The sequence below is a fragment of the Sus scrofa genome, chromosome 2 (assembly GCF_000003025.6).
Source record: "Sus scrofa isolate TJ Tabasco breed Duroc chromosome 2, Sscrofa11.1, whole genome shotgun sequence".
Classification (NCBI taxonomy): Eukaryota; Metazoa; Chordata; class Mammalia; order Artiodactyla; family Suidae; genus Sus; species Sus scrofa.
This window is the reverse complement of record NC_010444.4, coordinates 485,931-510,505: the sequence shown is the minus strand read 5'-3', so window position 1 is coordinate 510,505 and position 24,575 is coordinate 485,931. Positions and strand designations below refer to the sequence as shown.

Sequence of the window (24,575 nt, the reverse complement as noted above, 5' to 3'; positions counted from 1 at the left end):
AGAGGGCAAAGCTGAGCATCTACCGGGCAGCCTGGCACCCACTGGTCGGCAAGGGGCACAAGGCCCAGAAACCTGACAACAGCTGCAGGGCCAGAAAGATGCCCAGGCAGAGAACGGGAACAGGAGGGCCTCTGCCCCACATTCCAGGTCAAAGCCTGGCAGAAGGGGGATGGGCAGGCCTGCCCCAAGAGGACAGAGAGGGCTCGTGGTCAGACGTCACTGCCCGCAACCATTTCCACATCTGCCCAGCAAAGGTGCTGGCCCACCAGACAGCTGGGGACACTGAGGCTCAGAGGAGCTAAGCGACTGCCCCCAAGGTTAAAGTGGAACCAGGGCACAAACCTGAACAATCAGACCCCTAAGGCCAGGGACCCACACGCACATCTCTTGTGCTGCTGAAGACACTACCAGTCTCATGGGATCTGCTGGGCTTAGCTGGCTAGACCCGCTTCCCCCAGCCCCGCTTTTGGGGTTTTCCTGGGTATCCCCGCCAAAGGCCCCAGGACACTAAGGAGCCAGGACCAGGACCGGAGGCAAGAGAGGGGCTCATGGCTTGGCCACCCTCAGGACCCACAGAACACGCCTCATACCAGACACTCCACTCCTGCTCCTTGAGGTCACCCACTCCACCGGTGACCAGCACACAGAGGCCACACCGAACCAAGTGCTCACGAACAGCTCAACAAGTACGTACAAAGGGTTTTTATTTGCAGGGAGCAGGACTCTAGTCAAACAAGCCGAAGCCCATGTCGTCGTCTGACTCCTCCGACTCCTCCTTCTTCTCTTCTTTCTTCTCCTCTGCTGTGGGGACGAAGAGCCCAGGGAGTGAGGCCCTCCCTGTGGTGCAGGCCACACCCCCACCAGAGACCCTGGCTCACGTGCAGCCTCAGCTGCCTGAGCCTCCACTTACCTGCAGCTGGGGCAGAACCTGCAGCAGGAGCTGCAGACCCTGGGGCAGCGGCGACAGCCACAGCCCCGCCAGAAGGTACGCTGGCCAGCTTGCCAATGCCTACGGAAACCAGAAAGGGCAAGTGAGAGCGGGGCAGCAGGTCCACAGTGCCCACCCTGGAGCTAAGGTGGACGACACCTTTATGACCAGGCAGATGGTCCACTGCTCCAGGGTCCAGATGCTCACCCCCAGCACTGAGCTCAGGGACAAGGCCATCTGCTGAGCTGGCTTCGCCCTGTCAGGTATCCAGAACAGGAACAGCTCCCCACCAGCTCCAGCCTGATGTCCCTATAAACCACATGCCTGGAAGAAGGCAGGGGCCTGTGATCACCCCCGGCACCCCCCATCTCCCAACGCCTCCCACCCAGGGAGAATGGGGAAGCTTGTTTACAGGGGCCCAGTGAGAACGAGCCCCCCTCTGCAGGGTGTCTAGAAGCGCCCAGGCATGAGCCACCAAACCCTGCTCACTCCTCTGGGTTAAGGCTTCTAGGGTGCTCTGGTCCACAAGCGAAACCTGGCAGGCACCAGGCTGGCCAGCAGGGATTAGGATGGACCGTGAAAACCGAAGCCTGGATGCAGCCTCACCCTGGGCAATGACGTCCTCGATGTTCTTCCCGTTCAACTCACTGATGACCTAGAGGAGATGACACCAAGGTTACCAGGAGCCCACAGTCGCACCCCCGCCAGCACCACCTACCCGCTCGACAGGCAACACACATGCTGCACATGGGAGCCTGCGCTGGCGGCCTCAAGCTTACTGCCGTGCAGGACCCGTGACCACAGAGACCTAGCCCCCGCTCTGTGAGATTCAGAGAATCTCCTGCACAGCTACAAAGACCGAGTCTGTCCCTTCCTTTGCCAATACAGATGTCCTCTCGACACACAGCAAGAAAGGTAACTTCAACTGCTAAAAGAAACGACACAGCGAAACTAGTGCTCCCTACGTGTCAAGAACTGGGTGAAACCAAAGAAAACTTAAGAAAGACTTAGCCACTTTCACTTAGAAAACAAAGCAAAACAAAAAAGCCGGACAGGAGCTTCAGTCATCTGGCCTCGGACCCCCACTGAACCGTGCTACCCGAGACGCTACTTCACCGAACCCTTGCTTCTCTCGGGCCGTAAAAATTCGCCCAAAGGACCCCAAAACCACACGGGCTGGCAGAGGCCTCCTAAAAACCGCGGGCACGTCAAACTACACTTTCCCAAGAAGAGCGAGTCGGGTAGCAGGAAGCCCGGTTGTTTGAACACACAGGCGGCTGGGAGCTTCGGGCCCCAGCGTGGCCGCTACCTTGTTGAGCCGATCGTCGTCCGCCTCGATGCCCACGCTGTCCAGGATCTTCTTGATGTCCTTGGCGCTAGGAGAAGTATTGCCCCCGAGGGCGGCCAGCAGGTAGGAAGCGACGTAACGCATCCTGAAGCGCGAGGAGGGTGGCGGCGTTAGCCGGAGGCCTCCCGCCCCTGGCCCGCGCGCGGCCACGCTGACTCGGGCCGGAGACCTCGCCGAGGGCCGGTCCAAGCATTGCGCCGCGCCCCGCCTGACCTCCTCGGCGCTCTCAGCCCCAACCCGGCCCGCGACCCCCACCCGGTCCGCTCGCCCCAACTCACTCGGCGGCGGCAGAAAGGCCTCGCGCGTGCGACCTCGGCGGCGTCAGGGACAGAAAGGAAGACGCCGGCGCGGGGGGCGGGGGTAATCCACTACCCAGAAGCCCCCGGGAACTGCACGCCTCATCCTTTGAGGGCGCCTTCGAATGACGTCACTCGGAGCTCAACCAATGAGGACGCAGGAGGCGCCATTATCCTATCCTGTCCCGCGGTCGCCGCCACAGAGGCCAAGGGCAGTTCCCGGGCCGCCCTCATGTGTATGATGGGGAGGGAGTCTCCCAAATCCCTGGAGGTAGCGAGGAGAATCAGGGCGCAAGCTCGAAGTGCAGTATTTCTCCCTTCAGGGTTCCCAGAATGCCACGCGCCGCCTACATCTCCCAACATGCAGCGCGGCCTCCACGCCGGGACTCTCGGGGGGGGGGGGTAGCCGACGTGGCCAGAGAACTACTAGTCCCGTGGTGCACGGCTACCGGAAGGGCTGGTGGGACGCTGCCTGCGCGGGTCGCACGTGGCGCGGGCGTTGCGCTGCTCGTCTGGCCTGCCCCGCTTCCAGCTTTCCGGTGGCTCCCGGCCCCAGAGACTGGAACTCGCTGTCCGGCAGGGCCCCGTGATGGGACCAAACCGCTGCTCCCTCCAGTGTTATGGCGGGGGCCGCAGGCGAAGCTAGGAGGCCCTGCCACCGCCTCCCGGAGGAGCGGAGCCAGGAGTGCCCCCGCCCTCGTGCCCCTCCCCTGACCTAGCCTTGTTGTCTTGGAACTGAGCTCAGTTCCTCGACGCGGACTTAGCACATTTCACTCAATCATTCCTCCGTGTCAGGGACCTTGCTGCAGGCTGGCGTCAGTCCTGAGAGGGAGCAGGCGCGGCCTTGTTTCCGCGGAATTTAGATTCTAATTTCGCGGACACGCTAAGTAAAGGAGGCAGTCCTAGGCTGAGATAGAACTTGAGGAAGAGGCGGTAACAGGGGGCTGAAGGACGAGAAGAGTCGACGCTGCGAAGATCTGGGGCGAGCATCAGGCCACAGCGCGCGCGGGGGGGGGGGGGAGGTGTCCGATGCAAACGCCCTAAAGGGGTCGGAGATGGGTTCAGAGGCAGCAGCCAGTCCGAGTAGGCTCTGACAAGGAGAACCCTCGAGTGTAACGCATCACACCCGGGTTGTTACTGCGAGTCACACAGTACCCGCATTATATAGACAGGAGATCACTCCCAGAAAGGTTTTCTTGCTCAAGGTCATCCAGCTACGATCTAGCGGGGAAACCATATTGCAATCCCACAGGGAAGTGGTGTGGCGTGATTGTTTTTACTTATTTTTTCTTGGAAAAATAATACATAACAATTAGTGTGTGTTTTTTTTGGCTTTTTTAGGGCCGTACCTCGGGGGCATATGGAGGTTCCCAGGCTAGGGTTCGAACCGGAGCTACATCTGCTGGCCCATGTCACAGCCGCAGCAATGCCAGATCGAGCCACGTCTGCAACCTACACCGCAGTTCACAGCAACGCCGCATCCTTAACCCAATGAGCGAGGCCAGGGATCGAACCCACAACCTCATGGTTCCTAGTTGGATTCGATTCCACTGAGCCACGACGGGAACTCCAAAACTTAGTATTTTAATCATACAATTTGGTAGCACCAGGTACATTCACATTATTTTGCAGTTATCACCACCATCCATTTCCAGAACTTTTTTCTCCTGTCAAACTGAACTTCATAGCCATTAAACAATAATTCCTCATTCCCCTTCCCCAGCCCCTGGCACCCACCCTTTTACTTTTGGTCTCTACATATTTGACTGCCCTAGGGACTTCATGTAAGTGGAATCACACAGTATTTGTCCTTTTGTGTATCGTTTATTCTATTTAGCATAAGGCCCTCAAGGTTTGTCCACATTGTAACAGGTGTCAGGATTTCGTTCCTTTTTAAGGCTGTGATTTTTTTTTTAAGAGCAGAATCTGTGACATATGGAAGTTCCGAGACCAGGGGTTGAATCGGAGCTACAGCTGCAGACCTACACCAGAGCTCACAGCAACACAGGATCTTTAACCCACTGAGCGAGGCCAGGGATTGCACCTGAGTCCTCAGGGCTACTAGTCGCGTTCATTACCACTGAGCCATGAGGGGAACTCCTGTGATTGGATTTAAAAAAAAAAAGTTCTTCTGGCAGCTATGGCAAAACAATGGGGCATGGGAGCTGGGGAGAGTGGAGGCCTGGTGGGGGAACTGCCATCCCAATGGGAGTGATGGTGGTGGCTGGGCAGTGGGGGAGGAAAGCAGAGGCACAGTGTCATTTGGAGCAGCACAGGCAGAAGCAGGTTTGTCCATGTATTCGTCCACAGGCACCTGCTTTGCCAGTTGAGGAAGCACTGGTGGGGAAGGTTCCCGCGAGAGTCAGACCAGGTTTGAGGTCCTTGGCTTGGGTGTTCACCAGCTAGTGGCCTCGGGCAGCATCTGATCGTTCAGCGCCTCCTTCACCTCCCTTGTGGGATGCAGAGGACAGAAGGACGCAGCCCGTGAGGAAGCCCTCGGTGGGGGCCCCCACCCAAAGCAGTGTCTTCAGAGCTGAGACGTGGGCTCTGCAGGGCTTGAGAGGCGACCGTTGGGGCTGGCCGGGGGCAGACTCAGAGCTCTGTCTTCTGTCAGGAGATGGGTGTGGGCCGCCAGCTGCGATCAGCCCCCAATATCCCCGGCCCGCCCTCCTCCGAGGTTGCACCAGCTCTTTTTAACACGGCGCGGAAAACGCACGGCCCGTAGCAGAGCGGGCGAGAACTTCTGAAAGGGCGGGTTTGGTGGCGCAAGGCGGGCTTTCCCGCGGGAAGGCTGGACGGCACGGACGCACGCGGACCGGCAGGAAGCTGAGTGTAGCCGAGCGGCAACCGGTAGGGGGCAGGCCGGGCGGAGGGGCCCGGAGACCTCTGCTCGCCGACCCCTGCCGGGCGCAAGGCGCGCGCCGGACGCGGTGGGGCCCGGAAACGCGCCGCCTGGAGCGCAGGTATCGCGCGGCCCGCGGGCGCGGCGTGGGGAGGGCGGCGCGGGGAGGGCGCTCCCCCGCCCGGACCCGCCCCGAGCGGCGGGGGCCGCGCCTGCGCCGTGCGACGCGGTCCCCTGCCGACCCAGCTGGCAGCCGAAGTGGCGGCAGAGCCCTCCTCCAGGGGCCAGGAAGTGGGGTCCCGTCCCCAGGACCCCCCTCCCGCTCCTGGCTCCTACCCAGGGCCCCGGTCAACCCGGCCCTTGCCTGGGCACCGCCCCCACGTGGTGGATGTGTGCCGGGCGCTCCGGTCAAAACCGAGGAACGGGAAGGTTGGAGGTGGGGCTGGACCCAGGGCTCTGCGCCCAGAGGCTGAGGAAGAGGGATGGGGGCTGGTTAGGATCTGACCCCTCTAGGAGGCCCTTGTCTAAGTTTCCAGGTTGGGGCAGGAAGCCTCACTTCTCCCCCTCCCTCAAGCACATCCCCGGCCCCTGTGCACACGGAGGTCTGAGCCTGGCCCTGTACCCCAGCGACTGCCGCCGGCTGCTGCCTGCTGCCGTCCCAGCCCTGGACAGGCCCATTCCCCGCCCCATTTCAGCAATGATCTGTCCAGCCTAGGCTCCCGGCTCAAGGCCAGAATCCCTCCAGCCAGAATCCCCTCTTCTCTGGCTGGGAGAAGGCCCAGCTCCCTCCTACCCATCCCCCCCCCCACAGCCTCCCTGGGTCCTGCCTGCGCAGGCCTGCCTGGCGAGCTGGGACATGTCTGGCCCCCGAGGACAACCGGTTTGCGATGGCTGCAGTGGTGGAGGGCAGGAGCCAGAGCCGTCTGCTGCAGAAGATGCTGCAAGAGATGCTACGGATGCTGTGGCCGTGGGGCCGGGGACGCTCCCTCTCCTGGCCGGGAACCGGCTGAGCCTGGACCTGTACCCCAGGGGCTGCCACCGGCTGCTGCACCTGTGTGCCCAGCAGGTCCCTCAGCTCCTGGAGGTGGAGTTCCTGCAGCTGAGTGGCCACGAAGACCCTCGGCTGCTGGAGGCCACCCTGGCCCAGCTGCCCTCGAGCCTGCCTCACCTCCGCTCCTTGGTTGTCAAAGGTGAGCCGCACCCGGTGTCAGCTCTGTCACAGCCCCATCTCTGGCTCCTGCCTCTGCATCTCAGTCCCCAAAGGCAAACCGGGTCCCAGCCCCGTCACTGTTCTCTGCATGGCTCTACCCACCCTTTCTCTTCCAGCTGCTCCTAGACCCAGCAGCTGCCTAGTGGGGGGTCTCCGGCCGGTCCCAGGGTGGGTATTTTTCCTGGGGCAGGTCATGGGTGACGGCTGTCAGCTGAGATGAGCCCGCCTTGTCTGTTCCTGCCTCCTCCATCTGCTGGTGTCTCTCTAGCATCTAGGTTTGTCTGTCCCTGTCTTGGCGGACTCGGGATGGAGGGCTGCGTGTCCGTGCACCTGTTGCCCTGGGTGATGGGGCTGAGATGGGCCCCAGGGCCCCTGGCTCTGAGGGCCGTGTCTGCCTTTCCCCGTCCCAGGCGGGCAACATCGGGACGCTCAGGGCGCCTGCCTCCGCGGCTCCCTGGCCACGCTGCCTGCTGGCCTGAATGGCCTAGTCCGCTTGGCCCACCTGGATCTGAGCTTCAACAGCCTGGAGACGTTGCCGGCCTGTGTCCCGCAGATGTGTGGCCTGGGGGCCCTTCTGCTCTCTCATAACTGCCTCTCAGAGCTGCCTGAGGCCTTGGGGGCCCTCTGCGCCCTCACCTTCCTCGCTGTAACCCACAACCGCCTGCAAACGCTGCCCACGGCCCTGGGGTCCCTGTCCACCCTGCAGCGCCTCGACCTCTCTGAGAACCTTCTAGACACTCTGCCCCCTGAGATTGGAGGCCTGAGCAGCCTTGCTGAGCTCAATCTGGCCTCCAACCGGCTGCAGAGCCTCCCTGCCTCCCTTGGTGAGTTGTAGCCTCCGTTCCCTGGGCCTATGGAGAGTGCCCATCGGCTGTTGCAGGCCTGCTCTCTCCTGACGCCCCTTTCTGCTCCGCGGGGCCCTGCGCACGCGGGCTTGCCAACTCCCGGCCCTTGCTTGCCCCCCACTTCCCGGCCTTCGAGGCTCCCAGCGCCGGCCTGCCGAGCCTGCTAGTCCTGCCGCAGGGCAGGGACTGAAAGGGCTTCTGCAGGAGGCCCCGGCATGCGCGGCCTGGCCTGGCGCTCCGGCCCCGACCCTCCTCCGCGGCCCTAAGCCGGTGCCTGTCCGCAGCGGGGCTGCGCTCCTTGCAGCTCCTTGTCCTGCACAGCAACCTCCTGGCTTCAGTGCCTGCTGGCCTGGCCCGCCTCCCGCTGCTCACCCGCCTGGACCTGAGGGACAACCAGCTCCGGGACGTGCCACCCGAGCTGCTCGACGCCCCCTTTGTGCGCCTGCAAGGAAATCCTCTGAGTGGGAGCCCCCCCACCCCCCGCAGTCCCCCAGGTAGGCCCGTTGGTGGGGAGGGGGCCCACCACAGACAGAATGCGGGTGTCATCACTGTCCTGACGGGTGGTCTGTCTTTCCACAGGGACACCCGTGGTCCCCAAAATGCCCAGTCTGTTGTTGAGCTCAGACCTGGACAGGTAATGATGTGGGGGATACGTGGGGCTGAAGAAGCATCCGTCCAGCCTGTCACCCTGTCCATGCTGTATGCCTGGCTCACGCCTTGAAGGCCTCCTAGAGCTGCCACACTCAGACGTCCGAGCCCCTTCCCGTCTGACCCGATGCCCACCCCGTCTTCCCGCAGCTTTGCCGTGACCCCCCTGGGCTGCTCGGTGACCCTGACCTGCGGTGTCCGCCTGCGTTTCCCTGCTGGTGCCACCGCGACTCCTGTTACCGTCCGCTATCGGCTGTGGCTGCCGGAGCCACGCCTTGTCCCCCTAGGTCCCCACGACTCTCTGCTCAGTGGCGTCCTGGAGCTGCAGCCCCACGGGGTGGCCTTCCAGCAGGCAGGAGCAGGGCGGGGGGGCGGGGGGCAGATGAGGAGGAGGACCCAGGCCCAGCCCCAGGCTCACACCGCCCTCGCTTGGCAGGAGGTGGGTCTGTGGCTGCTCTTTGTGCCTCCGCGGGCACGGCGTTGCCGGGAGGTGGTGGTCAGGACCCTGAGTGACAACAGCTGGAGTGACCTGGAAACCCACCTGGAGGAAGAGGCGCCCAAGGTGAAGGCGGTGCAGCGGGAGCTCTGCCCTGGCCCCACCGTCCCACTGCCCCCACCCTGTCCCTCTGACCCCGCCCCCATGCCTAGCGCGGCCCTGACCCTGTCCGCCTGACCCCTCCATGCCCAGCGGCTCTGGGCTCACTGCCAGGTGCCTCACTTCTCCTGGTTCCTCGTGGTTTCGCGCCCTGTGTCTGACGCCTGCCTCGTGCCACCAGAGGGGACATTGCTGTGCTCCTCAGGACATCCTGGGGTCAAGGTCACATTCCCCCCTGGGGCCACGGAGGAGCCCCGTCATGTCCGCATGCAGGTACAGGCAGGGCAGCTGCCGAGGGCGGCAGGTGGTGCTCTGGCACAGAGGTGACCGTCCGGATGGCCCGTCTGCACAGGTGGTGCGCGTGGGCAGCAGAGAACTGCCGGCCCTGCTGCGGGAGCCTGAGGCAGCCGCCAGCCCCCTGCTGTGCCTCTCACAGAGCGGCCCCCTGAGCTTTCTCCGGCCAGTCACCGTGCAGCTGCCTCTGCCCCCTGGCATCACAGGTGAGAGGCAGTGCACGGCTACCCGGACTCGTGGCCACCCGGTGGGGGGGCTGCGTTCAGAAGGGGAGGCCTCAGCCTGCGGCCCCCTCCCGCCCCCAGGCCTGAGCCTGGACCGCTCCTGCCTGCACCTGCTGCACCGGGCCCCGCCCGCAGCCACCTGGGATGACATCACGGCGCAGGTGGCGCTGGAGCTCACCCACCTGTACGCTCGCTTCCAGGTCACACGCTTCTCCTGGTCAGTGCGCGCTCTGCTTCCTCGGTCCCCCCACCCCTTCCGCGCGGCCCCGCTCACCACCCCGCTTCCCAGGTACTGGCTCTGGTACACCACCAAGGCCTGCGTGGGGGGCCTGGCGCGGAAGGCCTGGGAGCGGCTGCGGCTGCACCGCGTCAACCTCATTGCGCTGCAGAGGCGCCGGGACCCCGAGCAGGTCTTGTTGCAGTGCCTGCCTCGCCACAAGGTGGGCGTGGGGGTCCGGAGGTTTGGGCTGGCCGGGCGGGGTTGCCAGGCCTTGGGCTCCCAGCCAGTGGGTACCCCCAGGTGGATGCCACCCTGCGGCGGCTGCTGGAGCGGTACCGCGGCCCCGAGCCCTCGGACACCGTGGAGGTGTTTGAGGGTGAGAAGTTCTTCGCCGCCTTCGAGAGGGGCATCGCTGTGGATGCCGGTATGCCCCCTGCGCCTGGAGGAGGGGCCTGGGGTCTGCCCCGGGGTCCCCGCTGAGCCCGTCCCCTCCCCCAGACCGCCCAGACTGCGTGGAGGGCAGGGTGTGTTTCGTCTTCTACTCGCACCTGAAAAACCTGAAGGAGGTGTACGTGACCACCGCCCTGGACCGGCGCGCTCAGGCCGTGCGGGGCCAGGTGGGCCGGTGGGCCAGCCCCCCCCGCCCCCGGGCTGCCCGGGCAGAGGCCGGGCCCTAAACCCCTGCTTCCGACCACAGGTGTCCTTCTACCGGGGAGAGGTGCCAGCGGAGGTGCCCGAGGAGGCGGAGGCTGCCCGGCAGAGGAGGGGGGCAGACGCCCTGTGGATGGCCACGCTGCCCATCAAGCTGCCGGTGGGGCGGGCTGGGGGGGTGGGTGGTGTGTACAAAGGGGGCACGGGGCAGCCAGGGGTGCAGGGGGGGAGCCGGGGGCCCAGGGGCTGGGGCTCACTGCCACCGACTCCTCCCCACAGAGACTGCGGGGCTCTGAGGAGCCAGCGCAGGGGCCTGGCCTCTCCCTGGCCCCTCTGAACCTGGGCGATGCTGAGACCGGCTTCCTGACCCAGAGTAACCTGCTGAATGTGGCCGGACGCCTGGGCCCGGACTGGCCGGCCGTGGCCCTGCACCTGGGCGTGCCCTACCGCCAGCTGCAGCGCATCCGCCACGAGTTCCGGTGAGTCCTTTTGAGCATCCCGCTTGCTGCAGGCCTGGTCTGGCTGCCGGGAGGGCCCTCCTGGAGGAGGCTGAAGTTCCTTCTGGGGGGCGGGGCAGGGCAAACAGGTAGGAAAGGAGGTCTGGCCACCCCTGGCCCAGGAAGCAGGGAACGCACCCCGGGAGGGTGAGCCCGACCCTGGGCCTGGTGAGCCGCCCTGCTCCGGTCCCTCCCTCACCCTCCCCCGTCCCTCTAGGGACGACCTGGATGGGCAGATCCGTCATATGCTCTTCTCCTGGGCCGAGCGCCAGGCGGGGCAGCCAGGAGCTGTGGGGCTCCTAGTGCAGGCCCTGGAGCAGAGTGACCGGCGAGACGTGGCAGAAGAAGTGCGGGCTGTTTTGGAGCTTGGCCGCCGCAAGTACCAGGAGGGCATCCGTCGCACAAGCCTAGCCCCTGGGGACCTCGCTCTGCGTGGCCCTTCATCATCGCCATCCCCGGAGCCGGCTCAGGCCTAGAAGCCACGATTTTGGGCTGGTCCCTGATGTGTCCCCCCACCCCCGGCCAGTGGTTAGGCTCCACTTTCAAGCCTTCCCTGCGTTTGGGGACAGTGGCCCCTCTGGGTAACAAACACGCACTGTCTGGCTGCTGTCTCAGAGCTCAGTGTGTTTGGTGGCGGGAGAGCAGGGGGAGGCCTGGAATCGGATCCCTGGCTCCTGCTGGGAGGGGCCCTGTGTGCAGACTTGCTTCTGCTCCTTGTCATGTGCCTCCTCTGGGTCCCCATCTTGTCTGGGAGGGAGAGGAGCCCAGCTACACTGTCACGGCTGCAGCGCCGATGGATGCAAAGTCCCCTGTGCGCGGAACGGTCCATCTGCCCCGTGGGCGGCCGCGGGGGAGTGGCGATGCTAGTGGTGAGGCGGCTTGGGCAGTGCGCTCTGCTCCCGGCACGTACTGCGTGGCCCAGGACCGCCCTCCCCCTAGGACTCCTTGTCCCAGCACACCCCGCCTTCCGCTGGCCCGGGTCCCCTAGTCCCCGGTCTACGCAGGTGCGCGAGGCCCGACGACCAAGGAAGACCCTTAGGGACCGGGAGCGCGGGCTGGCGCCGTGCAGTGGCCCGCTGGGCGCAGTGGCCGCGGCGGCCAGGAGGGGGCGCCGCAGCCCGCGTGCCCGCCGAGGGCCGGGGGCGGAGCGCGCGGCGCCGAGCGGACGCGCCTCCGCTTTTAGGTGCAGCCGGGCGCGCGGCACGGCGGGGAGGCGAGCGCGGCGGCGGAGGCGGCAGAGCGCGCGGTGAGTGCCCGCGGGGCAGCGCCCTTCCCCGCGCCCACCGGAGCGTAGCCCGGCTGCGGGGGCGGAAGGCGCCACGGCGGCCGCGGGAGGTGACGTCTGCCTGCGCAAGGCAGCTCCTGCGGGGCCGGTGCCGGCGGATGCTCCGACCCGCTGCCGCCCCAGTGTGGGAGGCCGTGCTCGGCCCCGAGCGGTGCCGGGCGCGCTCCCCGCTCACACGTGTCCCCGCGGGGTGGGAGACTTAGGCGGGTGCCCAAGGAAGAGAAGCCAGGCCGTGGGGGGGGGGGCACACACGTGGCCCCTGCGGGACGTATGTGGACACGTGCGTGGCTGGAGTCGCCATCGCCTGGCGGGGGACTGCGTGGCCGTCCGGGCCCCGTCTGGATCCCCTCCAGCGGCACTGGGAGCTGAACCGGCCTCCGAGCGGAGCCCTGACCCCCTCGTCCCGCGCCCCCTTTGTCTGCGAGTTGGGGCCCCTGCAGCCTGCGGGACCGAAAGCGCCTCCCCGAGGGGCCGGGGCCGGGGGAGACGGAACGGGGAGCAAATGGCCAGTCCCAGACTCTGAGCCTCACTCCCACCGCCCTTCGTGGGGGCTGGGGAGCTCAGGCGTTTCGCTCGCGGAGATTTCATCTCTGGGGGCCTGGAGGTAGCAGCGTCGTCCTGTGGGTGGTCTCTGAGCTGCGCTGCCCACAGCCTTGTCCTCCAGCGCAGTTGAGCCGGCTGGCACACAGGGAGGGCTGACAGCTCTGGGGCCTCAGGCCGGGCTGGGGCGGCTGTGTTTCTATGGCAACGTGGGGGTGCCAGGGGAGGGCCCTCCCAGCTGTCCCTTGCCCTGGAGGTGGGAACCACTGAGTGAGGGCAGAAAAAGGAGGGCTCAGGGTCCAGAGGACCCCTTGCCCCCCCCCCGCCCCCCACAGATCCCCTCTCCCCCCCACTATCCTCAGCTCTGCGGCTGGTCTCCCCCTCTCCAGCTTGCAGAGCTAGATGGAGGGTCTTCAGGCCTGCCAGTCTTCCTGGAACAGCTGCTTCCCTTCCCACCTTGGAGAGTCTCTCTGACTTCCCGCACCCCCGACAGGAGCAGGCTCTCACTCAGTCCCCAGAGGGCGGGCTGTAGACCCTGCCCCCAAGGCCCTGGGACAGCAGAGTGAGTCAGCTGTGGCCAGTCTACACCTGGAGGGTGGGGGGTGGGGTAGGGCAAGAGGTTCAGGTTGAAGTGCAAAGGTCAGACTCCTCTGCAGGCTGGGGCCCAGAGGAGCAGGTCCCTGGCCCTGAGGCCCTGGATGGGGTGGGGGGCAGCTTCGCAGGGCAGAGGGCTCTGGGAGTGCCGGTGCCCAGGCCATCTGGATCTGCCAGGTGAACAGGCCTTTGGGGAGCAGTCAGTGGCTTCTGAGACCCAGCCACCTCTTCCCCGGCCTTTTCAGAAGACATGCTCCAGCATGAGCTTTCCCCGAAACACACTGCCCCCCGCAGCACACAGTCCCCACAGAGCCACCTCCACCCCACGGCAGCAGCTTTCTCTTGCCTGCACACAGAGAGAGCCCTATTCTTGGGGTCCCTGGGCCCCAGACAGATCAAGCCTGCAGACTGCAAACAGAAACCCATGGGGCAGCTAGGGACTTGGGGGCCGGGGGCTGGGGTCCCTGTGAACAGGCTGAGTGGCTTGGCTAGGTCGGCCCGAGTCAGACCCATAGGCCCAAGGGGGCTCGGAGGCCAGTCCCTGCCTCCCAGAAGCTGTCGCACCCCTTCTTATCCCTTCTCCCATCGTTGCCAGGAGGCTCATCCCGCCCAAAGTGAAAGAGAAAGTCACCCCCCTCCCCAGGCCCGCCCCTCCCCGCCCCGCAGCCAATCCCCACAGCCGGCACCTCCCTCGGCCGCTGGTTCGCCTCCTGGAGCCCGCAGGCTGTAGTCTCCGAGGAGGAGCCGAGGAGGAGCCGGTCCTGTGCATCTAGGGGTGAGCGGGACCAGGTGGGCTGGGGGCAGCGGCCGGCAGGGCTGGCGAAGAGGCGGGGGCAGCCTGGCCCAGGAGAGCTGAGGTGAAGGTCACCAGTCCTAGGACGGATGGCAGGTGTGAGCCAGCCGTGTGACCCTGGGTGGCAGCGCCTCGGGTGCAAGCTGGTGACAGCTGGCCTCTGAAGGGGCCAGAGTGGGGGAAGGCCCCCCCCAGCTCTCTCTCTCTGGCTGTGCCCCCATAGGAGGCCCCTGAGGCTGACTGGTTTCCCAACCGGTGTGTGTGTGTGTGTGTGGTGTGTGTGGTGTGTGTGGAGAGAGAGAGAGAGAGCGCGCGAGTGTGTCCGGGAGTGAGAGGGGAGGGGTAGCGAGGACGGTGAGCGCGGGGCTGGGTGCGGTTGAGCTGTGCTTCTTCCAGGGAAGGGGACGGGCTGGGCTCCAGCGTGGAATTGCCAATGGGGGGGCACTCGTTGGCGCCATCCACCTGGGCAGCTGTGAGATGAGCCCAGGTCGGGGTCCTGGGGCACCTTCACCCCCATCCTGAAGAAGGCAGGCGCCCCCTGCCTCTGCTCCAGGAGTGGGGGGGTCGTCCCAGCCCAGTTCGGGGGTCCAGGCGCCCCAACTGGCACGCCGGCCCCGCCCCCGCTCTGCCTCCCTGCAGGCGCCTGGCCCTTTAAGGGCTCCGTGTGCACGTGAGCCCAAGCGGGGGCGGTGCGGGGCCAGCTGGGAGGACGCCGAGGTGGGGGGCCTTGTGGGGGAACCGGTGGCCCCGGGGATGGGGGCCAGGCGGCAGGCGCCACACTGCACCCCCAGGGCACTCGGGTGGCCCCAGCCCGGGCGGTTGGGTGAGGGGCTTGGTGCTCCTGCGGCAGAGCTGGGGACCGAGGCTCTGGGGGAAGCTTAATCCCCTGCTCTGCCTCCGGCCGCCGCCCGCCCCCCGCTGATTCCGGGCCCCCCTCCCCCTCCTAGGACGCCGAGTTGGTTTTGAAATTGCCCTGAAAGCCGAGGGCCGCCCTCCTCCTCCACCTCCGCTGTCTGGCGTCCACCTCGGCTCCTACCTGGGTGCTCCCGAGTTAAATGGCTGAGAAGCAGATCAGGTCGGAGCACAGCGCTGCCTCTGGTCCCCGCCCCGCCCCCGCCCTCCCCGCGCCCCGAGGAGGCCGTCCTGACACCCCCTCTGCCCACGCAGCCTGCCAGCCAAGCTCATCAACGGCGGCATCGCCGGGCTGATCGGGGTCACCTGCGTGTTCCCCATCGACCTGGCCAAGACGAGGCTGCAGAACCAGCAGAATGGGCAGCGCATGTACACCAGCATGTGAGCCTGCGGGGGGCCAGGGGCCTGGGGCTCTTCTGAGCCCTTTCCTGGGTCCTCCCCTCCCGCTAAACCAAAGGAGAAGCTGGGGGGAGGGGGCGAGGGGCAGGTGCCTGCGGAGGGGGGAGGCGGCGGCGAGGAGCTCCTACCTGCCAGGCTGGTCCCCGACCCCCTTCTTTGGCGGTAGGTCCGACTGCCTCATCAAGACTATCCGCTCAGAGGGCTACTTCGGGATGTACCGAGGTGAGGCTTGTGTGGGTGAGGCCGGGGATGGGGTAGCAGCCTTCTGCAGCCCCAGCGGGGTCCTACGTTAGCAGCTGGGGACAGCAGGGCGGCAAGGTGGTGTGCCTGGGCCTGGTGTGGAAGCGTGGACGTGTCCCCGGGAGGCTGCGCCTGTCCGGGGGGCATCGCCTGGAGCTGGATCTCTGGAGAGTGGCGGTTCCCAGCCCGCCCCCAGCATCACCCCCACCCCGCACTGGCCCCTGGCCCTCAGCCCGGCAGGACACTGTGTTTCTACCAGCTGTAGCCCCTCCCCTGCCTCCGGGACAGGCGGGACTCTGTGTGCCAGGAGACTGTGAGGGGACAAGAGGTCTTCCTGTAAAGCAGCTTAAAATCCATCTCCAAGCCTGGATTTGCCCAGATGCTGTGCAGCCCTGAGGCCTCCGTGCTGAGAGGGGCTCGCCCCCACCTCCCCCGAAGCTGACCCACCTCAGGTCAAGCTTGTCCTTAACCCAGAGCCCCCGGAGGAAGCCCCTTCTGTGCCCGAGGGGGCTCGCTTGGGGTTGGGGGGGCTCCCGCTGGAATCAGACTGTCATTGGGAGGCTGAGCACAGAGTCTGCAGGAGGAGGCCCTGCCCGCATCCCTCCCCCGTCCCTCCGGCGGGCACAAATGTGGGTGAGAGGGCAGGAGGAGGCAGCCAAGGAGCGCCTGGGGTAGGGCTTTGCCAGCTGGGAGGCAGGTGCTGGCAGAGGCCTCTCCATCCCCGGCCACTGACCTCACGCGCGACACAGGAGCTGCTGTGAACCTCACCCTCGTCACCCCCGAGAAGGCCATCAAGCTGGCAGCCAACGACTTCTTCCGGCATCAGCTCTCCAAGGACGGGTGAGGGGCCGGGCTGGCTGCTGGGGGCCGGGGTCAAGAGGGGAGGGGTCTGTGCCTCCAGACAAAGGATGGAAGCTGTGTCCTGCAATGGCCCCTCACCTTGGCCTTGCGGGGGCCGCTGCGCCTCCTCCTCCAGCCCCGCCCTCTGGCCTCCCTGTGTCTCCTGCTGGGGCGAGAGTGGAACAGATGTTAAGTCAGTGGTGCTCGGACCCAGGGTCCCGGGCCCCACCTCTGCCTGCTGCCCCTTGTAGGTTGGGGTTTAAGGGACGTTGACCAGTCTCTCCGGTCACTCCAGGGTGGGACTGGAAGGCTAGTAGTCCCTCGGAGCCCTTGAACCCCCAGCTCCATTTCTCTTTGCTCAAGAATGGCCCTCGCCACACCGACTGTAGTGGACAAAATAAAAATCATTAAAAAATAGAATGGCCCACGGCCCTGCCCAGGCCCTGCCCGTGAGCCGTCTGTCTGCCCGGCTCGGTGTCTGTTGCTGGAGAAGCTGGAGGGGTGTCTGAGGCTGGGGGTTCTGCACCCCCAGAGCCGCTCACCCCCGGCGGCCCCACCTTCTCCCGTCCAGGCAGAAGCTGACGTTGTTGAAGGAGATGCTGGCGGGCTGCGGCGCGGGCACCTGCCAGGTGATTGTGACCACCCCCATGGAGATGCTGAAGATCCAGCTCCAGGACGCAGGCCGCATCGGTGAGGGCGGGGGCCGGGGCCGGGGCGGCCAGACCCCACCCCCCCCCTGCCTGTGCTGAGGGCGAGCCAGCAGGCTGTCCCTTTCTCCCCAGCCGCCCAGAAAAAGATCCTGGCTGCCCATGCTCGGCTCTCGGCCCAGGGGGCTGCCCAGCCCTCGGTGGAAGCGCCAGCCACCCCTCGACCCACGGCCACCCAGCTGACCCGGGACCTGCTGCGGAGCCGAGGAATCGCGGGCCTCTACAAGGGCCTGGGGGCCACGCTGCTCAGGTGGGGGGGCGGGGAGGGCCGGGAGGCCCGCCTGCCCTGTGTCCCCGCCCTGCGTCACGTCCCCGCCGTCCTTCCGCAGGGACGTCCCCTTCTCCATCGTCTACTTCCCACTCTTCGCCAACCTGGACCAGCTGGGCCGGCCAGCGTCCGGGGAGAAGTCTCCTTTCTATGTGTCCTTCCTGGCCGGCTGTGTGGCCGGAAGCGCGGCCGCCGTGGCCGTCAACCCCTGTGACGGTCAGTGCCTGGACCCCGGGCTGGGGCTGGGGGCTGAGGGGCGGGGCGGAGGCGAGGACCCCACGCTGACCCCGCCCCCCGCCCCGCAGTGGTCAAGACCCGGCTCCAGTCGCTCCAGCGCGGCGCCAATGAGGACACCTACTCGGGGATCCTGGACTGTGCCAGGTGCGCGAGGCCCTGAGGGGGCCGGGCGGGGAGGGGGCGGCCCAGCCCTGCAGCTCTGACCCCCCCCTCTCCCCGCAGGAAGATCTTACGGCACGAGGGCCCCTCGGCCTTCCTGAAGGGCGCTTACTGCCGCGCCCTGGTCATCGCCCCGCTGTTCGGCATCGCTCAGGTGGTCTACTTCCTGGGCATCGCCGAGACCCTGCTGGGGCTGCAGCGCAGCCAGCCCTGAGCCCAGCGGCCGCCCTCCACCCTCCAGCCGCGAGGGACCAGAGTGGGGCCAGAGCCAGGCGGCGCTCCCAGGATGCAGCAGGAGGCTCTCCCCACGCGGCCGGGGGTGGGGCGGGCGAGAGCAAGGGGAGCAGAGTCCACTCGGTGTTGCACACATAGGCCGGGCAGGGTCCTGCCTGCCGACCGCTGGGATCAACGTCTTAGTTGTGTAGAAAACGCAAACATCCGTACATTCCGGGTGCCAGCCTCGCCCCACCTCCGCTCCAGCCTGGACTCCCTCAGCGACAGAGCTGGTCTCTGGGCTGGGGGTCTCCAGGCCGGACTGGGCGAGCTGGACCCTACCCTCCAGTCTACCAGCTCCCGTCCCCGAGGCTTGGCCCCTAGTCCACAGAGGGGACCGTGCACAAACCTATTTATTAACTTGACGAGCACAAGTGGCTCTGTCCATTCCTCTGTCTGTCCGTCCAGCCTCCCCTGCTGCTGTTCTTGCCTCGGCCAGCCTTACAGGAGCTTTGGGCTCTCCTGCGGCGCCCCTCCCCCCCGATACTGAGCCAGGAATCCTAGGCTGGGGGTCACCTCGAGTTCTGACTCCCAGGACAGGTCCACCACCCCCACTGTGGGACCCAGCATCCCTCCTGATGGGCCCCTCTGCCCCCCGCGGCTAGGGGCCCCGAGCATGTGAGGTCTGCGTGTGTGTATGAATGTTGCGGGGAGCAGCTGGAGGCAACGCTCAGCTGGCCTGGCCCACCAGGGAGGGGGCTCTGGGGAGCTGCTGCCCTCCCACGAGGCCAGGCAGAGAGAGTGTGCGTGTGGGTGTGTACACACAGCCTAGGCTCCCCACTGACCCCGTCCAGGAAGTCATTGCTGCAGCCCGGCCTCTCCTGCTGCACCTTTGGCAGACACCCCCCCCCCAATCCAGGGCTGGGCATGGGGGAGGGCAGTCACGAGGACCAGTATGGAGCCTGAGGGCATTTGCTCTGCTCGCAGGGGCACCAGGAGCTGTCCCTTCAGTCTCCCCAGGGCCCACTCTGCTCTCTGGGCCTCTGCACAAGGCCCCCGACCACACTTAGTAAAACTCTGCCCTCCCAGCCCCCACCCCCCCTTGATGTTGTGAGTCGAGGCAGGCTCCCTGCCCTGCCCCGCCCCCAGCCACGTGATCGTGTTGGTGATTGATGCTGACGTGCTGGTGCTGTGTCCCCCACCCGGGCCCCTCTTCAGTGGCCCCTTCCTGGAGACACTACCTGGGGCTCAGGCCTGGGCCCCCAGTTCACGGTTGTTCCTGGGAGCTGCTCTCCCGCTACATCTGTACCTTGGAAGCTGCCGCTGCTGCTTACAGAATTCTATTTTTTCTTTCGAAGAGTTTTAAGAAGTTGTAACTTTTTGTGTCTGGTCATGTAAGGAGATAAATAAATATTCTACGTAGATGCCTCTAATCTGAGACTTTGTTTGGGGTGAGGAAGGGACAGGCAGCCCCCTCTTCCAGTAACTGGGTGTCCCCCCGCCCCAGGTCGTCTGCCGCCCACGGATCCGCCCTTGGGCCTGGAACGAGTCTTCCGGACTCCCTCGCGATCTGGGCTGGGGGTGTGGGGAAGCCAGGCTCAGCTGCTCACCTTCCTGACCCTGAGCCGCCCTTGGGATCAAAAGTGGTGCTGGAAGGAGTTGCGGTTGTGGTTAGGCGGTTAATGAACCCGGCTAGCATCCGTGAGGACGCGGGTTCGATCCCTGGCCCGGCTCAGTGGGTTGGGGATCTGGCATTGCCGTGAGCTGTGGTGTAGGCTCGGATCCAGCGTTGCTGTGGCTCTGGTGTAGGCCTGTGGCTACATCTCTGATTGGACCCCTAGCCTGGGAACCTCCATATGCTGCGGGAGCGGCCCTAGGAAAGGCAAAAAGACAAAAAAAAAAAAAAAAAAAAAAAAAGGTGGTGCTGGGTTTGGAGGCTGTAGAGGTCCCGGCCAGCCCGGGGCGCTGTGGCGGCCAAGAGCAGGAGGGCGGAGCCAGTGCTCAGGAGGTCTCCGCCCCGCAGTCTGCGTCGGGAGCAGTGCCTTGTGGGAAACTCCTAGTCCTTAACATCCGCAGCCCCTGTCCGCCGCCCTCCGTGGTCCCGCAGAGAGGCAGAGAGGGCGCTGCGCCGAGGTGGGAGCGCCGGGAGCAGCAGCGTAAGGCGGTGGGGAATCCCGGCTCAGGGTCTGGGGCGGGATGGGGGCACTGGGCCCCTGCAGGACGAAGCGGTCCTTCTCTGCTATGAAGGTCACGGGGGTGGGGGGCGGCGCTTTAGGCCCTTGCCCTCTGGGGCACGAAGGTCTGGAGGGGGAGGGGCAGCCGCGTGACGTCAGTATGAGCCCCAAATAACAAAGGTGAGGGAGGTGGAGGGCACACCTGACCTTTGCAAACTTGCTGCTCAGCAGCTGGGTGCCCTTCCAGAACAGCAGGGTGAGGGCAGCTGGGGTCCTCTGGGAAGCGGAATAGCAGCCAAGCGTCTCACTGGGACCCCCCTCATCACGCTGTGACCTTCAGGTGACCTTCATTGCCGTAGTGTCCTTGTCTTAGTTGGGAAAGCCGGGCTGCCGCCTCCCACACAGGCTCCTTCTCCCTGCGGGTGGCGGTGGAAGCGTCTCTACCTCCCTGGGGAGCAGCAGACACAGCTGGGGGCCAGGCCTCCGGGGAAGGAAGACCAGGGCACGGGTCCTCCTGCCGCCCCCCGCCCCCCGCCCCGCCCGAGGATCTGGGCCCGGTTTCAGGGCTGCTGAGGCTGACAGGCATACCCAGCCTGGGCTCACACCAGGGGGTCCCTGCTGCCCCCAGAGGCAGGCACAGCCTCAGCTCCAGAAGGACTCCTGCTCTTACGTGGCAGGGCGAGGCCAGGCTGGGGGGCAGGAGGCACAGGCCTGCTGCTGCTGCACCTGGGCTTTCCCAGCCTCCTGGGCAGACGCCTTGGCTTTGTCACAGCCGGGGCCTGGCAGCCTTGGACCCATTCCTATACCACCAGGGCCTGCAAGCCCAGAACTCTGGGTGCCCACGCTGCCCTGCCCCCCTGGGACCCAGCTCCCTCCTGAGACGTCACCTCTCCCCTGGCTCCCCTGCCCGCAAGCGCGTCTCGGGGCTCATGGGCTCTCCCCCCCATCAGGACCTCCCCGCCCAGGGCCAGTGTGGTGGACGCAGCCACATGTGGGCAAGACCACTTCATAGATGAGGGAAATGAGGCTTCCTGCGGTCGCATCTGCCCCCTGGCCCAAGGCAGGCCCAGAGCCCCTGCCTGTGTGCTTGGAGGGGCTTCTCAGGCGGTGGTCCAGACGGAGGAAGAGGCGGGTCCAGAGAGAGAAGTAGAGTCTCTGCAGGGCCAGGGGCGGGGGGCTGGACAGGAGGGGCCAGGTCTCCACTTAAGCCTCATCGCATCTCCCTCCAGGCCATAGAATGCCCAGGGCCTCGCTGTCCTGAGCGGTCCTGATCCAGACGCCTGCCCGTCCCGCACACGCCTCGCCGCCGCCGCCAGCGTGCCCGCCATGGAGTCCAGAGGGAGGTCGGCCAACAGCCCCAAGGCCGACGCCAAGGCTACCACTGAGGCCAGGGCGCCCCCGGCTGTGGATGGGAAAGTGCCCTCAGCCAAGAAGCAGGAGGCCCAAAAGGCAGAGAAGCAGGAGCCCCCGGCGGCCCCCACCCTGCCACCTGCCAAGAAGACCTCGGCCCTTCTCGACAACCACAGCAACCTGAAGCCGGCGCCCGCAGCCCCCAGTAGCCCAGATGCAGCCCCCGAGCCCAAGGGCCCTGGGGATGGGGCTGAGGAGGCCGAGGCCCCCAGCGGGGGCCCAGGGGGCCGAGGTCCCTGCCCTTTTGAGAACTTGAACCCCTTGCTTGTGGCCGGGGGCATAGCCATGGCGGCTGCAGCCCTGATTCTCGGTGTGGTTTTCCTGGCCCGAAAAAAATGATGGCTGGCGCCCAGGTAGGGCGCAGCAGCTGCTTCGTGTACAGACCTCGGGAACCTTGTGCATGCCAAGTTCACACCCAGCTAGCTACACACGCGTAGTATCTATACTCGTACACACCCACACACACAGAGGGAAAGCGAGGGACAGGCCCCCAGAGCCCTGGAGATCAAGCCCCTGGGTCGGTCCCGGTACCTCCCCCTCCGAACCTCGGGGCAGAAGGAACCCCGGCTCGGAGGTTACTGAGCAGCACGGGCAGAGGCTCAGTCTGGACCAGGAAGGAGTGGACACAAGTGCCAGGCTGTTCCAAGAGGCTCGAGCGTGGGCCTGTGGGCTCCCTCGCAGCAGCGTTCTGACGAGCCCCCAGGGTGGGAGCCCTCAGGGCTGGGCAAGGGTCTGGGACGGGTTCTGACCTGTTCCCAGCCCGCACGGGGACATTAAAGGGATGGCTGTCTCACTCTCCCCATTTCTGCGCCTTGCTTGCAGCTGTGGTGGGGGCGGGGGGGGTGTCCATCTGGTGGGCCTGCTGGCCTCGCTTCCACCCACCTGCCTGGTCGCCTGAGCCCTGGCTGGGTGGACAGACGGCCCAAAGCCCGGTGCCGGGAGGGGCTCCCAAAGTTTCCTTCTGGCGGCCCCTCATTTCCTCCTTGACCCCTTCCCCATCCTGTGGCAATTGCCCTGGGGGCAGCTGTGCCTGCCCAGCCCCCAGACGGCCCCTCCCGCCTCCGCCTCTGCAGCGCCCTGGAGTCTAACAGGCGCCTAAATGCGATTAATGCAGGTGTAGAACCTTCAGCCTGTCTGCCCTGCGACGGTGCCTGGCGAACCCTCTCTCCCGCAGCGTCCGCTCCCGCCTGGCCCGTGGTGGGGGGTGGTGTGCACTCTCTGGAGGTGGCAGTGGGCCCTGTGGGAGCCCGACGTGCCCTTGCTTGGAGCCCTGGGCCTGAGTGGAGGCTGCGTCTGAAATAAACTCCTCTGTTACCTGAAGGCTGGGCTGGCCTCCTCACCAGCGCATGGCCAGCAGAGGCAGGGGCTGCCCTTGGCGGGGAGGGGTCATGTGTCCACCCTGAGGGCTTTCTGGGGAGGAGCAGGGATCGCCAGGGACTCACTCACCAGCCCCTCCTGCCACCTCCATGCCCTTATCCTGGTGGGCTCTACCCACAACCCCCCCCCAGGCTCTGCCCTCCCCACGCGGCCGGGACCTCCTCCTGGCCCTGACCCTAGACGGACACCCAGGCCGGCAGGACCTATCCCAGGCTGAGGTCCAGCTGGCCTGGGGCCACATGGCAGGGCAGGGGACCTTGCTCCTCAGGCTGGCCTCTCCGGCTGGGGATTCTTCCCATGCTGCTCTGCACCCCGCATCCCTGGGAGGTGGAGGTTGCTGCGCGGACGGGGTCCCCCCATCACCTTCCACTGCAGCGGCCTGGGCCCGTGCTGGCCGGAGTCCACCTGGGGGAGTCGTCAGGATGTGGACTTGGGGGCAGCAAGGGCCTCTGGGCTCCAGAAATGCTCCTATGGCTTGTCACCCTGGGCCGTGCCCCCACAGGCTCCCTTGAGCTGGGGGGGCCGGACTTGCCCCTCTTTTCTGGGTGCCCATCCTTCCTGAGTGGCACAGCCCACCTGTGCCCCCTTGCCTCAGGCCCGGACAAATCCAGAGCGCTTCCTTGGGGTGAACAGAGTCAAGTCAGATGGGCCGCTTTGCCCTACCCCCCACCCCTCCTCTGAGGCGCCCGAGCTCCGGGCCCGCAGAGTAGGTGGCTGCTGCCCACACCTGCAGCCTCCAGTCCACCTGTCCCTCCCCTGCGTCCTGCCAGCCCGGGCCCTGTCCAGCCGTTCTCTCTGTTGCGCCTTCAATGCATTTTCGGGGACTTGGGGGGGGCGGCGCTGACGGTGGGCTCCAGCCTCTTCAGCTCAACGCCCAGGCCTCGGTCCTCTCCACCCGCGAGGCTGCCTCACGTTATTTCTCGATTCTCTGGCGGAGGGTGTCCAGGAGTCCCTGCGTGGCGCAGCGGGTAAGGGTGCGGCGGCGTCATCGCAGCAGCTTCGGTCGCTGCCGTGGCACAGGTTCCATCTGTGGCCCGGGAAGGGCCACAGGTCACGGGCTCAGGCGAAAAACAAGGATGATGGTTTGTTCCAGTTTTGCAACTTTAGCCAAAGCAGTCACGAGCTTCGTGTCCTAGCGGTGTGTCCTGCGTGTCTCTGGGCATCCCGCGTGCCCTCTGTCTTGCGTTGGCTTTACTGTAAGGAGTACATTCCACACAGTTGGCCACCTGATCGTAGCTTCAGGGGACGCAGGTCTCTGGCGTGAGGCACGTTCCCCTCGCTGTGCTGTCATTTACCATCCGCCTCTGGAAACTGCTCACCTTCCCAGACTGACTCGCTGGCCCCGCAAACCCCCTCCCCTCCCCCAGCCCTGCCCCACCGTCCTGGCGTCCTTGCAGTCTCTCTGAATGTGACACTTCTCGGGACTGGACGTGAGGCGATTACCTGGCATCTGTCCTCCTGTGACCAGCCCATCTCACCGAGCACCGTGTCCCCGAGGGCCATCCTGTCACAGCCGAGTCAGCTGCCGCTGCTGTGAACGCAGGTGTGGCCACACCCTGAGACCCTGCCCGCACTTCTTTCGGGGACACGCCCGGAGGTGGGATGGCTGGGCCCCGGAGAGCATCTTCAAGGCTGCTGCTCCATCTCGGGCCGTGGGGTGGCCTGAGGGCAGCACTCCCCTCGCCCGGAGAACGCCCTGGAGGTTGCAGAGCCTGCCTGGCGGGGGAAGCTGGCATGTCACATGGTTTCTGTTTGTGCTGAGCCAACGGCTGCTCCTCACTAGGTTCTTGGCCGTCTGGGCCTTTTTGCTTTTTGTGATTGTTCCTGCT

General features: G+C 65.8%; 4 protein-coding genes across 17 annotated transcripts; 3 read left to right on the top strand and 1 right to left on the bottom strand.

The window, feature by feature from the left end:
• On the bottom strand, positions 688 to 2,615 carry RPLP2 (ribosomal protein lateral stalk subunit P2). The gene is given in 5 exon segments (NM_001244866.1): positions 688 to 801; positions 911 to 1,009; positions 1,535 to 1,583; positions 2,238 to 2,361; positions 2,555 to 2,615. Coding segments are annotated over 4 exon segments (348 nt in total). The 5' UTR covers position 2,361; positions 2,555 to 2,615; the 3' UTR covers positions 688 to 724.
• On the top strand, positions 4,766 to 11,212 carry PIDD1 (p53-induced death domain protein 1). Of its 7 annotated transcripts, XM_013989781.2 has the most exons (16): positions 5,611 to 5,850; positions 6,226 to 6,604; positions 7,035 to 7,448; positions 7,754 to 7,963; positions 8,049 to 8,103; positions 8,268 to 8,469; positions 8,554 to 8,679; positions 8,806 to 8,985; positions 9,065 to 9,212; positions 9,312 to 9,447; positions 9,520 to 9,670; positions 9,751 to 9,874; positions 9,949 to 10,067; positions 10,148 to 10,261; positions 10,381 to 10,580; positions 10,816 to 11,209. In XM_013989781.2, the coding sequence occupies exons 1-16, from the start codon at positions 5,803 to 5,805 to the stop codon at positions 11,072 to 11,074; spliced, it is 2,865 nt and encodes a 954-aa protein (XP_013845235.2). In that variant the 5' UTR covers positions 5,611 to 5,802; the 3' UTR covers positions 11,075 to 11,209. The 7 variants fall into 7 exon arrangements, 6 of the variants coding, with proteins under 6 accessions (XP_020938229.1, XP_020938228.1, XP_020938227.1 ...); XM_021082570.1 differs by lacking the exon at positions 5,611 to 5,850 and adding an exon at positions 4,766 to 5,535 and having other exon boundaries at positions 6,250 to 6,604; positions 9,312 to 9,670; positions 10,816 to 11,212; XM_021082569.1 differs by lacking the exon at positions 5,611 to 5,850 and adding an exon at positions 4,766 to 5,535 and having other exon boundaries at positions 9,312 to 9,670; positions 10,816 to 11,212.
• SLC25A22 (solute carrier family 25 member 22) lies at positions 11,733 to 19,218 on the top strand. 5 transcript variants are annotated; one of them, XM_003122398.5, is made up of 10 exons: positions 11,733 to 11,844; positions 14,758 to 14,885; positions 14,978 to 15,103; positions 15,288 to 15,343; positions 16,111 to 16,201; positions 16,773 to 16,891; positions 16,984 to 17,158; positions 17,238 to 17,392; positions 17,482 to 17,557; positions 17,636 to 19,218. In XM_003122398.5, exons 2-10 carry the CDS (start codon positions 14,866 to 14,868, stop codon positions 17,784 to 17,786), a joined length of 969 nt encoding a protein of 322 aa, XP_003122446.2. In that variant the 5' UTR covers positions 11,733 to 11,844; positions 14,758 to 14,865; the 3' UTR covers positions 17,787 to 19,218. The 5 variants fall into 5 exon arrangements, with proteins under 5 accessions (XP_003122446.2, XP_005652836.1, XP_005652838.1 ...); XM_005652779.3 differs by lacking the exon at positions 11,733 to 11,844 and adding an exon at positions 11,916 to 13,806; XM_005652781.3 differs by lacking the exon at positions 11,733 to 11,844 and adding an exon at positions 11,916 to 13,874.
• Positions 19,802 to 22,689, top strand: CEND1 (cell cycle exit and neuronal differentiation 1). 4 transcript variants are annotated; one of them, XM_013989725.2, is made up of 2 exons: positions 19,802 to 19,918; positions 21,189 to 22,686. In XM_013989725.2, the coding sequence occupies exon 2, from the start codon at positions 21,286 to 21,288 to the stop codon at positions 21,706 to 21,708; it is 423 nt and encodes a 140-aa protein (XP_013845179.1). In that variant the 5' UTR covers positions 19,802 to 19,918; positions 21,189 to 21,285; the 3' UTR covers positions 21,709 to 22,686.